Below are 17,562 nucleotides of genomic sequence, written 5' to 3'. Positions count from 1 at the left end.
CAATGCTACAACAACAAAAGAAACGGCATGGTACTATCTTAATTGCTTTTCATCTAGGTTAGAAGTGGTGATTGACCAATGAGATTATTTTTAACCAAATAAATGTCTTCTTTCAATTGATTAAAATAATTTGTTTTTAGAATTTCGTCATTTGACTTTCTGTGAAAAATTAGGCACAATCTAATAACCATTTTAAAAAAGTGGCTGAAATAAGCCCAGCAATCAGTTGATAATTTAAAAGACTGCAATATGTCCCAAAGCAATTGAAAACCCCCAAACTCCATTGGTGAGTTGGTCTTGCAGGCCACTCAAAGTAGCAGATTCCATTGTTCCTGCTCTGTTAAAGTACAACAGAGTACTAGATGAATGTGTGTGTGTGTGTTAGAGCAGGCTGTTATCACCTACATTATCAACTAGCAGAAGTGGTTGCTTGTCTGTGATGTAGATGCTACTTGCTTTGGTCTGTAGATGGCAGTAACTTGCCACCGTAATGGCTTGTACCGGCTTTCCTATTTAACTGGTGATTTAAATGCTTGGACTGATAAAACATATAAATTAAACCAACTCATACGGCCAGTGTCTTCCAAGAGACAAGTGTACTGGACTTGGATACAGGAGGCCCCAATTCAATTTTCTGCTCAGGCCTGCTTGGTGGCAAGTTGCAGGCTGTGATCGATCAGCTTCAGTTCTTTATCTTTTTTTACAAAAATAATGGCAACACTGACTTTCTTCAAAAGGGTTTTCTAAGATATGATCTATTAAGCACTCTGAAGTTTTGTGGACGAGGAGCTCCTCTTAAGGGAAGATGGAGCAGCGGTGCACTGAACCTCCCAAGTCACTGCTTTAAAAACCTGACTTTTCTATAGATAATTTTCAGCACTTCAACCAGCTACATTTCATGGTGTATCAATGTCAGAGCTTTCGACCACATTTTATGTTCTGTTGAAGTGGAGTTTCACTGTTATCGCTTCGCTTCTTATCTCATCCCTGCACTTTGTTCCTCACCGTTCCGAGAGGTGCTTTTGTAAAGCACTGTACTCAAATTTTATCAATTTTAATATGCTCCTGGATCACATGACAGCTATAAGTGGGCTCACACTGCCTACCCAAAGCATTTGGGTAAAAAGTAGATTTGATCATTGCATTCTGTGGAAGCATTACTCTGCAAGACCCAGACAGAAGGGAGAAGACAAGCCCCAAACTGAGCATAGGAAGCTGCCCACCATCTTAATGACTCTTCTCTTTTCTGTCTTGGCAGAAATACCGCCTACATTCCCCCCATCTGAGATCTCAAACTTTCATCTGTTCAGCTGCATTCCTGAGAAGCAGCATTATGATGAAAAATGATGCCCATTGCTTTTTCGTATTGACTGAAATGCCTTACCTGTAAGGGGAAACATAGGTCTTAACATCTTCCAGTGAATCCATTGTGTTGGGTGAGGGATGCAAAGCATAAGCTAGCATTTAATTCGTATCAAGAAAATGCACAGCAAGTCCTTGAAAGTTCAGGTAGATCATTGTTACCTGTTAGTGAAGTGTCTGTCAGGATGATGGACTGGGAGACAATGCCTGTTACCTCCTGCTTGCTGTTGGGTATGACAAAAAGCAAATTTCAACCTGGTTTTCTCAGGGAACAATTGCTCTTGTTCCTCCCTTGTCCTGCACCAGTGGCAGGTGTATCCTTATCTGTAAACTGTCCCCTAGAGGGAATTTAGGGAGAGCAATAATATAATTATTATTTAAATGAGGATGTCGTCATCTGCGTCATAAACTTTTATTGCACTAACCAAAGGCCATGGTATCACGCATAAACATCAACAGTCACTATACATACAGTAAAACCACAGTCAAATCTACGAAAATTCTTTGTTATACTTTATAAGTTACAAGGTCATTGGCATCGCTTTAGCAGCCATTTCACCCTCTTCCCTTTCTTTTCAATCTTGTAAAGGGAATCTTCAGCCTTCTACACACACACACACACACACACACACACTGGCAACAGGTTCCACAGATTCCATAGGAGTCCTTTAGATGCTAAGATCTTGCTTGTTGTTCCACTGTTACACCTTGTTGATGACTTCAAGATCAGCAATGTTTTGTGTTTATTTTAATAGGTTTGATAATAGTTATTTTTTACGTCTCTTGGATGCATACTGTTGTTTATCCATAATGCTGCTTGTATAAAGATGCCAAGAAGCGCTTGCTCAATTTCACACATGGGTAATTGTGGATTGTGAATGCAATCCATTACCCAATTAATACAGCTAAAATGGCAAAAGGAAATGGATTCAAAGGTGCTTTCGATGTGTATTTCGGAAAATGTATTATGCTGTTTCTTTCCCATGCACTAGAATCCAGTGCTGCGGGGGGGGGGGGGTAAAGCTAAATCTAATAATGTTCTTCTACTTGTGGCAATAACTTGCACAATCTCTTTCTCACACCTTCCTGCACCCCCTTTCTGCTTTTGAGAGTCCCCTGGTGGGGCAGGGGAGCATCTCTGACAGTTTTCAATTGGTGTCTTCTGCTCCAATTCGATTCCTCCCCATATCCCTCAATTTTCTCGCCATCTATACCAAGTTTATTCTTTGCTCTTTTATACTTTTACTCCCAATTATTACTTAACATTCAGATCCTTATTGTCCAAGTTCCATTGCATTTGATACACACTCTTCACGAGAGGCTAGTCCTGACTGGGGTTTTCTGTTTTATCACAGAGATCAACAACATTAATCAAGTTGAAAAGATTTATAGTAAATTAGTCTGTTCATAGAGGTTTTGACCTCTGCTTCATGGCACCTAAATCCCTGGCTGAAAATGTTTTCTCCACAGCCTGCTGTGTGGTTTCTCTTATTAATTGTACACTTTCAAAATGTTTTGTAGCACTAAGTGTAGCCATAAACTTCAAATGAAGCAGAGAAGAAATTCCATCATTCTGAACCTGACAGGGGATTATACCTTCTTTTGCAGTGTCTTTTATTTTAACCTTGTACGTGTAGCTTTCAATATAGAAAAGAAATCCTATGTTGAAGGCTATGTGCCAATAGACAATTGTGGGTTATTGTTGTTTTGAAAGGTCTGTTTGAATTATAATTTGGTATTTATTGGCATACAATTCTAATTACTGCTTGATTTCAGGTGATAAGTCAAATCTTAAAATGTACCTCCCTAAGAAGCTGGCAAAACTTGTGTCGTGGCGTATTGTCTACTACACAACTCATCATCATTGAGCATCGTTGTAATTGGTGGATGGTGACTAAAATGCGAGCGACATTGTGACAGATGCTATTTACTCTGTTGCCTTCTCTATTGTTCTTGATGTGCTTTTGGTGTCACTGCTAGGGAAGCAGAGGATCTGAGCAAGCTACCCTGCTGTAACCTCTGGCATTGTGACAACCATCTTAACCATGTTACAGGATCATGTGTAAATTAAGTGGTTTTCAGCTTCATCAGCATGAAGCAAGGTGGAAGAGTACCATCATCACACATGCTGCAGCTATGGTAAAATCGCCTAGCAGTTAAATTTACGCTTTGAGGGTTTTCTGTTGATACCTGTGATTGGGGGCAGAAATTGAATGGCTCCTTTAAACTATCCTTGGGTAAAGTGCTCCTTTTACTACTACTCCCCCCCCCCCCAATGTTTTTCAGGAAATCCTGGAGAATTCCTTGAGCCAGGAGTTCACTGTGGAGAATGTGCTTGCGACGCTTCCAGCCTTCCCCAAGGGTGCCCCTCAGCAACGTGCTAAAAGGGCAGCAGAAGCCCTGGTAAAGGCTCAAAATTATTCCAGGCAAATGGCAATGCAACAGGTGAGGAAATGGGGGAGTTTATTTCAGTTTAACATCCTCTCCCTCCGCCCTTCTTTTTAACAGATTTGACCTACTTTGCAGTCACTGGTCAATTTTCCCCTTGTACAAACCTTATCGCACAGCTAATGTATAAAGGTTAGAATTCTTTTGTTGAGTGGCTGTGCAGGCATTAGTCTCACTTCCTGCTGGCAAGGCCACTTTTTTGTGGGTTTGTACAATAGGAGCTTATGAATGCTTCTATTCATGGCCAGCTCCTGAGGCACACAGAAAAATAGGCAGCCATTCCTTTAAAACAGAAACTTAAATATGATTTGGAGGTTTTCTCGTTCTTTCTTCCCATTTCAGGAACCAAAGAGCTGTATTAAAACAAGCAGGAAGGAGCTTGAAAACTTCCATGGTACAAAAGGCAAAAGTTCACAAGGAAGTATCTTATGTTTCCCAACGTGAAGACAATTCCTGTTCTTACATATATATATTTCAGAAAACTTAGCTTAACATGTCAAGTTCTGCTAAATCATAATAGGCTAATAACAGTGTTTCTTTCCCAGGAACTTAAAAAAGCGTTTATGTAGAAGTTTGTTAGGAGGTCAAATGTTTTCTTTAAAATTTCCCATTTTCCAAGTGATGGATCTCCAGTTATGATTTTGCCCTTTCACATGTTCTATTCTGATTTTTAGATGCTGCTAAAGCTAGAATTTAGACTTCTCAATCTAGAACTTATCCCTTTGGGTCTCTACCAGATGTCTGACAATTTAATGGACCTCTTTGAGGCAGGGATCTATTAGTGGGTCTCCTTTGATTGTCTGGCTTAAGGCTGCTCCAGATCATTAGTGGGAATCTATCCAAAATACAGGCTGCAATGCAAAAGACTAACATGCACATATTGCAGGAGCTGTGTGGGCAGCCTGAGCTTTGGCTGATTCTGTTGTACTTCATTCTGCTGAAGAGACAAGCTGCTTGTCTCTTTAGCAGCAGGATCTGCTGTGGTAATACTAGCAAACAAAGCTCCAGCAATACGTATACTTCTCCAATCTGTGTATCATGCCTTTAAATCATAGCCATTCATTTTTTTTCCTTTGACAAGTGAAGCTTTAATTAAGTATGAATCATGCAGTGCTGACTTTTCTTTTGGGGTGTGTATGTGTGAAAGGAAGTTCTACAAACTGCGTTCTGGTTCCATGTCAGAAAGAAATGTTACACTCTAGCTGATGGAAGTGTGAGAGACCATTCTTTTAAAAAAAAAAAATTGGGAAGGCTCTTAATTTTTTAATTAGATTTTTAATTTTAATTAGATTTTCATAACATAATTTCAGACTTCAAATTTGTTATACATTTCTCTTATACTCTGACATCCCACAGCCAATCAGAAGCTGTGCTTTGATTTCCAAACATTTTAGAAGTCAAATGGACTTCCAGAATGGATTCCATTCGACTTCCAAGGCATGGCTGTATTCCTCTGTTACATCACACATCTAATATATATTCCTCTAGTTCATATATTATCATTTCTTCCCATTGCCCACATTTCAAATCCTGCCCACGATTTCATTTGGTTGTTATATATTTTTTCAAAGAAGCCAAAAATTCCACTCTTCCATAAATTGTCCATCATGTTGATCTCTTATTCTTGCCGTTAGCTCTGCATAGCCCATTGATTTTAGGAGCTATTCTTCTTTGTTGGACTTCTTTCTTCTTTCCAGTTTTGTGCATGGGAAGGCTTGTTCTTAATGGCATAAGTAGATCAAGGAGTTCCAGTCCTCTCTATTTAAGTTAATTAAGGTTAGTAGTCTTCATTTGTGTTGAACAGGGAGAGCCATAAGCCAATTTTAGAGCTCATGCTATGTAAGAAAGGTCTTAAGTTCAGTCCTTGGCATTTCCAGATAAAAGAGTAGGATTGAGAAGAATCTCTGCCTGACAACCTGGAAAACTATTTCCTGTCTCGGGAGAAACAGTTACTGAGGTAGATAGAACAGAGCTCTGACTTGGTATAAGGCAACTCCTTGTGGTATTCAAGGAAGACAAGTTTTGATTAATAGGGATGCCATATTTCTTTGAGTATAGGAAGAAAGCAGGGTAGGAACATTTAAAACTATGCTGAAGTAGCTGGAGTCTCATAAAGCTTGTCAGACCTTGCCTGAACACGTCGAGTCATTGGCTTGTTACTTAGTTAACCTTTGTAATACTACAACAGCTTCTAATAATTTAATTTGCACATCACATTTACTTTTTCTGTTACTCTCTACATTCTACACAAAGATTCAATATTTCCCATCCTACACAAGATGAACTGAGGCCAAGAGCGACCAAAAATGCAGCAGGTCCATAACTAGAGAGAGAACTTTGGACAAAGCACCCACAATTTTAAACCCAGCTCTCTAGCCACTGAGTTGCCTGAGAGCATTAAGCTGCAGTTATTACAGCACTATGTAATAACTGGAAAGATTTAATGTAAGTGACAGCTAGCTGGACCCAAAGAACTCTGAGTGGAAGAACAAGAGAAGAACAAGAGCTACACAGTGTTATGGAGGGTAGGTTCTACTGCTTATCGTTAGCTTCTGCTTGTGCAAGAGGTTGCTCAAGTATACCATCTTCTGGTTTAATTTCATTTCTGCAACACTATAGTGAGACATAAACAGCCAGACTCTACTGAGAAGAAGACACCTGGTGGAGCAGTATCTTTAAGGGCTAGCCTGCTCTCTTGGGATTTCTAGCAGAACAGCCAATCTGCTGCTCTATGTTCATTTTCAATCAGCTCATCTTGGAACAATTTGATCTTGTGCCTGGGAAAGTACATTAGGTCACTAAGATGATCTGGCAGCTAGCTCAGTACTTCTTGCTACAGATGGCCAAAAATCTTGGAAGTTAAAATTATCTAAGGCCCATTTCATAATATTTATGTTTCTGTGGGCTATTGGATTCCCTCGGGGGGCAAGGAAGTGACCATTTAATGAGTTTCCTCAAAAATATGCCTTTGTTGTACTTCACTTATCTCCTGCTACTTGATGTTGCAGTACTAGTGTAAAGGTAGCAAACCACACAAAAAGTAAAACATTTATATTTTCCCAGTACATTCATTATCTGGGGGGCAAGGACTTTGTTAATCTTGTGCCTTGTGCATCATGAAAAGCATTATCAGGGAAAACATGGCCAAAGATTAATGCATGAAAAAATGTCATGCAATAATTTGTACTTTAAAAAAGTATAAATTTGTTTTCGTTGTAGTTCTTGGCTCTCTTTCCCCTCAGCTGTACAAACTGGAGCATGAAACGGGGAAGTGTTGCAAAGATTATTTCTTAGAATAGAAACAGATTCTTGCTGCATAAGCCTGTTTTGCAACCTGTAAAGCAGTCTATAAAGGGTGCCATTTAAAAACTTCATATAAATGTTGTATTTGCTGATTATTATTTTTTACTAGAAAAATACTCAAAACTTATTTCTATATTTCATTATTTTTGTTGTTTTTCTTAACAATATTGCAATGTTTGAGGATCAGAGACATTTGTTAAAGGTACAACTAACTCTTTTAAGAGTTTGATTACTATCACTGCCTACTAGCTCATGAGATAGTCACCCTAGAGGATATACTTCTGTGATGTGGCTACAGGAAATGAGAGAAGGTGACTGTGGGTATCTCCAAAACATACATAGCAGTTCAGAGACATGTCCTTTGTCTGAAGGAAGAGTACTGGGCATTTGGCAAGTAGGGTGGTTTGTTGGGAAGATTAGTAGTAAATTGCCCTTTCCCTTGGTGTCCTCCACATTCTCAATAAGGAACTTCAAACGGTATGGATGGTTTTTTTGACAGTTCCTCTCTTTACTTTCTTAATAGTGGACTCTCTGCATTTGCCCCTTCCTTGGGCTGGGAGACTAAACCTCATCTGCCCAATTCATAATGTATACAGTGGTGCCCCGCAAGACGAATGCCTCGCAAGACGGAAAACCCGCAAGACGAAAGGGTTTTCCGTCTGCAGAGGCGCTTTGCAAGACGAATTTCCCTATGGGCTTGCTTCGCAAGACGAAAAATGACGGAAAAATTTGAATTTTTTTTTTTGCTCCAAAACCCCTTATTTTGAATCGCTAAGCTGCTAAAAGCATTTTAGCAGCAAAACCGCTAATCTCCCAAGTGTTTAAAAGCCGTTTTTAGCCCTTTTTTAGCCAATAGCACTAATAGCGCTACTCCGTCAATGGGCTTGCTTCGCAAGACGAAAAAACCGCAAGACGAAAAGACCCGCGGAACGGATTCTTTTCGTCTTGCGAGGCACCACTGTATTTTTCATTGTGGATATTTTGTGCTATAGGGAAAAAAAATTCCCAGCAATGTGTGTTTGGCATATACATGTAGGAATTGAGTCTTTGATGTCTCTACCAATTTTCCCACTCAATTTCATTGATTGTGCTGTTCAGAAACAGTCACAGCCATCAGGTGTGCTTTGCACAGTCAAACACAGTATGTGGTGCTTACACTTCACAAATAGAAATCCCCAGCCTGTTGTGGCAATGTGGTCTCATTAATCAGTGTCCTTACTATTCAAGGTTTCTATAACAGGTGGACATTCAACAGGTGGTTCTGCATTGGCAAAAAGATCAGAAAATAAAAAGTCTGCATTTTTGTGTGTGTGTGCATGAGAGAGAGAGAAGGAATTGGGAGTCTTGCATACCCCAAGACCTTTCCACTCATCCTGCTACAGTTTTCTTCACTTTTGGTTGCATTCTGTAAAACTCCAAATTTCCTCAGGACTGCAAATACTTAACCTACCTCCAGTGGAGACACAAGAGCTGAATTCTGTGCAAGCTATCAGCATGTCAAAGCCTGCAAGCTGGGCAGCGATTTCCTGTCCCACTCCACCCCCAATTGCTTTCAACTGGCCTTTGCAGCTGTGCGGTTGACATCAGCTTGATCTGCAGTTATCCGCTATAAAGCTTTCCACTGTATGTGCATTAATGTTGCCCACCTGCTAAGTGAATCAGATCAAGACACTTAAAGCTACTAGGCAGGGAGACAGAGCAGAGGATGGTTAGTTGGGAGGAGAACATGCTGTGGAACCACCAGTAAAAGCTGCTTGACTGCTTTTATTTTCCTTTCTAGTAGGACTCCTTTTCTATAGCACAGCAGTATTAGAAAGCAAAGCAAACGGCTGAAGCCATGGTTTATTATTTCAGATGTCATATCAACCGCAATTGGCACAAGTTCAAACCAGGACTGAAACCATGCTTCTACATTCTGGTTTGCTAGTCAGCCACCAATGGTGTTTGTCTTTTTTTTTTTTTTATATAAATATTTATTAAGTTTTACATAAACAATAAAAAGCAACATAAACAACACATAACACAGAAAAAATACACAAACATAAAACACAAAAACAACAGTAATAAACAATACAAATAGAGAAAATTAAAAAAAATACCCTTTTTATCTTCATAATGACCTTGCATTTACTTGTTTCTGCGACTTCCCCCAACCTCCCTACTCTGTATTCCAAATCAAATGTTCTGTCTGCAAATTCTTTCCCTCTATCATAATTTAAATTTCTCATAATCTTAAATCCATATCCCATAATTATATTTCCTTCAATCTAGATTTTGGATCTTTTTCTGTTCACCTTTCTTGCTAAAAACCAGTCACCTTCAGTCCGATATCTTCAAATGTTCATTATCTTGCAGTATTTCTGTAAATAGTCTTTAAATTTCCTCCAATCTTCCCTCACCGTCTCTTCTCCCTGGTCTCTAATCCTGCCGGTCATTTCTGCTGATTCCATGTAGTCGATGACTTTCATCTGCCATTCTTCCAGAGTGGGTAATTCTTCTGTCTTCCAATACTGTGCAATAAGTATTCTTGCTGCTGCTGTAGCATACATAAAGAAAATCCTATCTTTCTTATGCACCTGTTGGCCAACCATGCCCAGGAGAAAGGCTTCTGGCTTCTTCGAAAATGTGTATTTAAACACTTTTTTCAGCTCATTATAAATCATCTCCCAGAATGCCTTAATCTTAGGGCACGTCCACCAAAGGTGAAAGAATGTGCCTTCAACTTCTTTACATTTCCAACACTTATTATCGGGCAAATGGTAAATTTTCGCAAGCTTGACTGGTGTCATGTACCACCTATATATCATTTTCATTACATTCTCTCTTAGGGCATTAGATGCCGTAAATTTTATACCAGTGGTCCATAACCGTTCCCAGTCAGCAAACATTATATTATGACCCAAGTCTTGTGCCCATTTAATCATCACTGATTTCACTTCCTCATCCTGTGTATTCCATTTTAGTAGCAAGTTATACATTCTTGACAAAATCTTAGTTTTGGGTTCTAACAATTCTGTCTCCAATTTTGATTTTTCCACCTGGAAGCCAATTTTTCTATCCATTTTAAATGCTTCCATTATTTGATGATAATGGAGCCAATCTCGGACTTTACTTTTTAATTTATCGAAACTCTGTAGTTTCAATTTGTCTCCATCTTGTTCTAAAATCTCCCAATATTTTGGCCAGTTTGCCTCCATATTGAGCTTTTTTAGTGCTTTTGCTTCCATTGGGGACAACCACCTTGGAGTCTTGGTTTCAAGCAAGTCTTTATACCTCATCCAAACTTTAAACAATGCATTCCTAACAATGTGGATTTTAAACATTCTATGCACTTTAACCTTGTCATACCATAGATATGCATGCCAACCAAAAACATTGTTAAATCCTTCTAGATCCAACATGTCAGTGTTTTCAAGAAGTAGCCATTCTTTTAACCAACAAAAGGCTGCCGCCTCATAATAAAGTTTCAGGTCTGGCAGGGCAAAGCCCCCTCTTTCTTTTGCGTCGGTCAATATTTTAAATTTTATCCTTGGCTTTTTGCCCTGCCAGACAAATCTGGATATATCTCTTTGCCACCTCTTGAAACAATCAATCTTATCTATAATTTGCAGTGTCTGAAACAAAAACAACATTCTTGGCAATACATTCATCTTTATCACAGCAATGCGACCCATTAAGGAGAGTTTCAAATTAGACCATATATCTAGATCTTTCTTTATCTCCGACCAACTTTTCTCATAATTGTCTTTATATAAATTTCCATTTTTCGCAGTCATAGTAATACCCAAATATTTCACTTTTTTCACTACTGCCAATCCTGTCTCATTCTGAAATCTTTCTTTCTCAATTTCTGTTAGATTCTTTGTCAAAACTTTGGTTTTTGTTTTGTTCAATTTAAACCCTGCCAATCGACCAAACTCTTGGATCAGTTCTAAGGCTCTTTTCACACTGGGTTCTGGCTCCTGTAATGTCAGAACTAGGTCATCTGCAAATGCTCTTAATTTATATTGTTTAGCTCCGACCTGAATCCCTCTGACCAATTGGTCCTTTCTAATCATATTCAGCAACACCTCCAGGACTGATATAAACAGCAAAGGAGAAATTGGGCAACCTTGTCGCGTACCTTTCTCTATTCTGAACTCCTCAGTAATTACACTGTTTACAATTAACTTAGCTTTTTGTTCAGAATAGATTGCACCTATACCATTTTCAAATTCCTGACCTACCCCCATACTTTGGAGATTTTTCTTCATAAAACTCCAAGAAATATTATCGAAGGCCTTCTCCGCATCCACAAATATTAGAACCGCCTTAGTATTTATTTTTTCTTGTAAAAATTCCAAAATGTCTATTATATTCCTTACATTATCTGATAAATGTCTTCCTGGGAGAAAGCCTGCTTGGTCCTTATGAATCTTCTCTATTAAAACCTTCTTGAATCTTCTAGCCAGAATATCTGCAAAAATTTTGTAATCCACATTAAGTAATGATATTGGGCGGTAGTCTTTGAGTTGGTGTTTCTGAGTCTCTACCTTTGGTATAAGTGTAACAAAAGCTTCTTTCCACGTATCTGGTGCCTTCTCCCCCTGAAGTATTTTGTTACAAACTTCTTTCAATGGCTGAATTAGCCAGTCTTTCAGTGCTTTATAATATCTAGCAGTCAGTCCATCGGGTCCTGGAGACTTGCCCAGTTGCATATTCTGAATGGCACTCTCGACCTCTTGGTCTGTTATGCTATAATTCAATTTCAATCTATTCTCTTGAGATATTTTCGGTAGCCCATTCGCTTTCAAGAATTTCTCTATGTCTACTTCCTTCTGGGGTTGTTGAGAGTAAAGCTGTTTAAAATATTTTTGAAAAGCGGTCCTTATTTCTGTAGGATTCTGAATAGTTTTTCCTTCCACTTCTAGGTTTGTTATTGTATTCAACTTTTGTCTCTTCTTAATTTGCCAAGCCAATAATTTCCCACACTTGTTTGCAGATTCAAAAGTTCTCTGTCTCATTTGTCTGATCTTCCACTCAATCTCTTGATTTACCATTTGCATATATTCCACTTGATATAATTTAATCTCTCTTAGAGTTTCCTTTGAATTTGGCTTTAATCTCAATCTCTTTTCTCCTTCATTGATCTTTTCCAAGATCTTTTCCCTTCTTTCCTTTTGTAATCTCTTTTTAAGCGTATTTTGTTGTATCAAGAACCCTCTCATAACAGCTTTACTTGCATCCCATACGATTCTTTTCTCCACCGTCGTGTTCAAATTTATCTCGAAATAGTCTTTCAAAGTTTTCTGGGCCTTTTTGTTCACTTCCTCATCCCTGAAGAGAGAGTCGTTCATTCTCCATCTGAAAGAACCAGTTGGTAGTAAGTTCATTCCCATCTTTACTGCATTATGGTCGGAGCAAGTTTTTGGGCAGATTTCCACCTTTTTTATATTTGGTGCCAGTCCTCGGGTGATCCATATTTGGTCGATTCGTGTCCAAGTCATTTTAGCTTCAGAATAGAAGGTTCCCTCTCTTCCTAACGGGTTTTTGGTTCTCCAAATGTCAATCAAATCCAGGTTATCAGTCAAATCAAAAAAGGTTTTCGGTAGTCTACCATCCTTGGTGACCACCTGTCGTTGCGCCTTGTCCATATTTGTTAAACAACTCCATTCATATCTCCCATCAAAATCACACTGTATTCCAAATATTCATTCAGTGTCTCATGCAGCTTCTTAAAAAACTCGGATTTTCCCTCGTTTGGTGCATACACTCCTACTATCAGATACTTCTGTCCATGGTACTGTATTTCAATTGCCAAATATCTTCCATGTTCATCCTTAAACATAAATTTTGGTGTAAGGCTCTCTTTGGCATATATTACTACTCCTCTTTTTTTGACTTTGTCAGATGAGATAAATTCTTGACCCAATCTTTTGTTAATTAAAATTTTCCTATGGAGCCTGGTCACATGTGTTTCTTGTAAGCAGATCAAGTCCAATTGTTCTTTCTTTAAAATATGGAATATCGATTTCCTCTTTCGAACTGAGTTGAGGCCATTATAATTCCAGCTTAGAAGTTGCAGAGACATGATGAATTTATTCTGTTATATTCCTCCAGATGCTCCCTCTGTCTTGTCTTTATCTGTCAAGTCCGGCGTTGTCCTCTTCTTTCTGTTTCGTTTCGGCCTTGCTCCTGTCTTGTCTTCCTCTCCCTCCTCTGATGACTCCAAGGAATCTGCTACTTTTAATGTTCCTTTCTGTAGGTCCTCTCCATAAACTTCTAAAAAAGCGTTCTTGTCTTCCACTGATCTTACTTTTGTCTTTCTTCCCTTGATACTGAAGGAGAGTCCTTCCGGAAATTCCCACCTGAAAATGATATTGTTTTTTCTTAATTGAATAACTAGATCTTTATAATTCGATCTAAGGTCCAGAAGATGCTTTGGAATATCCTTGAAGATCTCAACTTTGGATTGATTAATTATCAATGATTTTTGAAAATGTAGTCCCAAAATCTTGTCTCTTTCTTCTTTGGTTCTAAATGTAACCAAACAATCTCTAATTTTGATCTTCTTGCTTGTTCTTCCCAGACGAAAGGCACTCAGGATCTTAAATTCCTCCTTCTCAGGCTCCAAAGTCCAAAATTTCTGAAATTCTTGTGTCAGAAGGTCCCGCAGGCTTCCTTCCTCGATCTCTGGAACGTTTCTAATTCTCAGATTAGTTTGTTTATCTTTTAATTCCAGCATAGAAAATCTTGCTCTATACTCCTCCAATTGCTTGCTCATCGGTGGCAATTTCTCCTCTGTGGCAGCTGCAACCCCCCTTGCCTCCTCAGCAATTTTTCTTGTCTCAACCGACGCCTCAAATAATTCCTTAATTGAGGCTGTATTCTGTTTTATACTGGCAGAGTTTTGTTCTATCTTTTCCAAAAGATAGAACAATGGTGTTTGTCAGGTAGATGCCAAGAAAGAAGAATGGTTAAGGTTTGCATGGGTTCATGTGACATCTCATGACATCTGATTGAGCCAATATGCATTAGGCTCATTGATGCCTAATATTGCATTTTGTTTATTTCCCTCCTCCTAGATACTTGCTTTGCAAGCTGAACTTAACTTCCACAGAAATTTGTATAATCTTCAAGTTAAGTACACCGAAGCTGTCTTTGATGGGATAAAGCAAGCATACCACACATTTCAAGATAATGTTGCCATGGTTCTATGTTCACCATTACAAGGTAAATACATGTCTCTAATAGCAGCATAAACAAAAACAATTTCAAAATACTGACAGGCATGAAATACAAATGTTTAGTGTTTCAAACACCTGAAAACAACTCAAATGCAAGATTTTCTCTCTCTCTTGCTGCTTCATACTTTTAATACAGGTCTCCAGGGAGCAATTGATAATTTTCCACTTTCTCTTGTAGATGTTTTTTCTTCTTATACAAAACTTAAAGCAGAAGCTTCAGAGGCAGCTTTGAGAGACTTCCTCACTGCTTTTAGGAACAATGCAGAACAAATCCAATATGCAGTTGAAACTTTGGCTCCACCAGGGAATCAGCAGCACGAAGGTAAGAACCTTACTTGTACAATTTGGATTGGTAAAGGATGCACTTGATAGGCTTGTCTTGGTGTCTTGTCTCTTTTTGTAAAAAAAGGCATGGGAAGAGAGCCACTCTTAGATATCTTGCATCACTGATTTATCCTTAATTTTCAGCATTAGGTCAAATAGAAAATAGCTGATCTAGTACATTCAACCTAGTTCAAGACTTGAGCAGTAATGAGGAGATTTAGTAAAAAAATAAAATAAAAATGAAGTTCCTCCTTTGGTTGGTTCCTGATTTTTATCTTTTACTCCAATGAATGTATCTTATATGGTGTGTTTGAATGTGAATGTATAGTTTATTATGTTGTGAACCAGTATCTTCAAAGTTAAAGTATCAGTCACAGTTTGGAAATTGTAAGGCTCACCTTGACTCAGGTGTTATTGGACTACAACTCCCATAATCCCATACCATGTTTGCTGATGAGTTGGAAGTGTCCAACAACATCTGGAGGGCCACAGATTCCCCATCTTTGTTGCAAGGGATATCCAATATCCCGCCAATGGAAGCTCAAATTTCGCACATGCCAGAAGCACATTTGGGGCTTTGTTTGATAATGAAAGGCATCTATAACCTGTTGATTTTCTAATAGCTGAGAGGGCTCTCTAGTAATGTTCTAGCTTGCCATTTTTTTCTAGGTTCATTGAGAAGCACATTGAGAAGATACAGTTGATCACTGAACTGCATTAAATACTATGTTATCACAAACAGTTTCAAATCAACTGCTTATTTATGCCTTGCTGTTGTTTAGGTTGAATGAATGGTGCAGTATAGCTCCCTACCTTCTTTTAATTTACCCTTAAGGTGATGAGGCCTTGTCAAAGTTTGGAAAAGAATTCTTCCTGTCTTTGGAACGTTCCCTCAAAGTCTGTGGAGAGCAACGGGATAAGGCAGCCAGTGAAATGGAAACCTTGCAAACGGAACTGGACCAGGCCTTCGAAACTCTTCGGAATTTAAGGGACCAAAAAGCGAAGAAAGCGGGAGCCAGCCAGCGTTTTCCAAAGCAGGAAGATGACAGAGCAGATGGACTAGAAGAAAGGGGCTGGAATGTACTTCCAAAACACAAGCCTGAGCCTGAACCAACATCCACATTTCCTGTAGACAGGCATAGCCTCTCGCTAAAACATGCTTCTGTTACACAGAGGGAATCTGCCAACCCATCTTCCAAGCAGAAAATGGAAAGCTCTGATGGTTTGAATGTTCAGCAGAAGGGGAAGCTCCTACACCGGAGCAAGAGTATGAAAAACACGGAAAGGCCACCATGGCAAAGTTAGACATAGCTCTTTGGGCCTGACAGCCTTAGCTTTGTCAACAACTCTTAACTGAATTTTGTGGGAGTGAAGTTGTGACTATGTGGTGTATCCGTGGGATGTAAGCTTATTTTCCTCCGGGAGTTGATTTTATACTCTTTAGTGGCTCCTGAGAGCCATTTTATACATGTCAAATTTCATTCCCTAGAACTGTTTCCTGTTTAGAAAACGGAAAACATTCGGCCTGTTGAAGCAACTTCCACATAATGTTAAAAGACATGGGAACATGCTGAAAAATCACATATCTTTGAAGAGACCGAATGTCAAAGCTGGAATGTGTGCATAGAGAGAAGACGAATGCCATTGGGTGCATCACAACTCTAAAATTAATTCTGCACCTCTTCTGGCACTTTTTTGCAGTGCTTTGTAACCTAAGAAGTGTACTTATCCCTGACTGTCATTGGGTCAGGGCTTTATATGTATGCAAGACAATGTAAGCTAGATAATGGCTTTGAAGGTAATCGAATGCACATCAATACCCCTCTTTTTCCCTCACTTTCCTTCTTGTGGTGCAGGCACATTTAACAGATGGAGAATAGCACTGTGGGACTTCCATGAGCTAAATAAGCAGGACGTTTGGTTTTCAGATATCAGTGCAGAGGGTGTCTTAGGGAAAGACATTTACTGTTTTTTTATTTTTGATGGTTCCCTATTAGTTCTGAAGCAATAACCCAGGTAGTTGCTAAGCAGATGTACCCCAAGCATCCACTGGAATTTAATGGAAGAGACTTTGAACCTATCCCACCTCGATTTTACATTGTCCTTTTCCTACACAGATGCTTTGGCTTGAAAACAATCCTTGAAGCAGGCTTGTGATTTGTGGCATTCCACAAAGCCAAGTCTGGTTCTCTGTAAATGGTCTCAGCTATCTGAGAAACTTGATTGTTCTCCTTGGCTTGCTACCCCTGCTAAAAGCAATACTCTGGGCCTCATGCTTACGAGGCTAATAAAGCTGCTCAAAATGATAGCATAAGGATCAAGGACAGCATTCAAAATGTTTATGACTTGTGAATGGTTTTGACGACCCCCTTTTTTTGCTTGAGAATGATGCAAAATATTATGCTCTGTAGTATTTTTTAAATTGTATGTAATTTATATTTTATCCCCCCCCCAAACCAACTATCAGTTGAAATGCCGAAGATGAAAAGTTTCTTTGTTCTCATTAATAAATGACAGAAATAGAATGCAACCTTCATTTTGTTGTTCAACCAGGTTCAATGGTGGAATGATTTTTTCCTGTTTCCTTCATTTTCTAAGAGTATCTCTTACAGATGCTTCCAAATGTATAAGGACTAAAATAAGCATGTGTCAATTTGCTTGTGACTCTTTCCACTGTCCTTCTAAGGTACGGTAAGTGGCCTTGATAGCTACAGAAGTCTCTTAAAGAGAGTCAATATGAATTTCCAAGTATTATTAAGTTAGTGCTCATCAAATCCTTAGGTTTTTAAATTATCGTAGTTATTCTCATATTTAATAATGAAAATGTTCAAAGTGATTCACATAAATAAGAACACTTACCTTAAAATCCCAGAAAATAGGCAAGAGTTAAGACTTATTT

At 38.8% G+C, this 17,562-nt stretch overlaps 1 protein-coding gene across 1 annotated transcript in view; it reads left to right on the top strand.

Moving 5' to 3' along the window:
• Window positions 1-17,193, top strand: part of LOC310659940 (uncharacterized protein) — a 59,375-nt gene extending 42,182 nt beyond the window's left edge. Inside the window, exons 11-14 of the mRNA XM_083404150.1 lie at window positions 3,649-3,807; window positions 14,178-14,325; window positions 14,518-14,661; window positions 15,499-17,193. Coding sequence (XP_083260276.1) covers window positions 3,649-3,807; window positions 14,178-14,325; window positions 14,518-14,661; window positions 15,499-15,968 — 921 coding nt within the window. The 3' untranslated portion in view covers window positions 15,969-17,193. The remainder of the gene's footprint in view (window positions 1-3,648; window positions 3,808-14,177; window positions 14,326-14,517; window positions 14,662-15,498) is intronic.
• Window positions 17,194-17,562: the final 369 nt, after the last annotated feature.

This window comes from Podarcis tiliguerta, assembly GCF_965153285.1.
Source record: "Podarcis tiliguerta genome assembly, chromosome: 11".
NCBI lineage: Eukaryota > Metazoa > Chordata > Lepidosauria > Squamata > Lacertidae > Podarcis > Podarcis tiliguerta.
The sequence above is the reverse complement of the archived record's forward strand: the minus strand, read 5'-3'. Positions and strand labels throughout refer to the sequence as shown.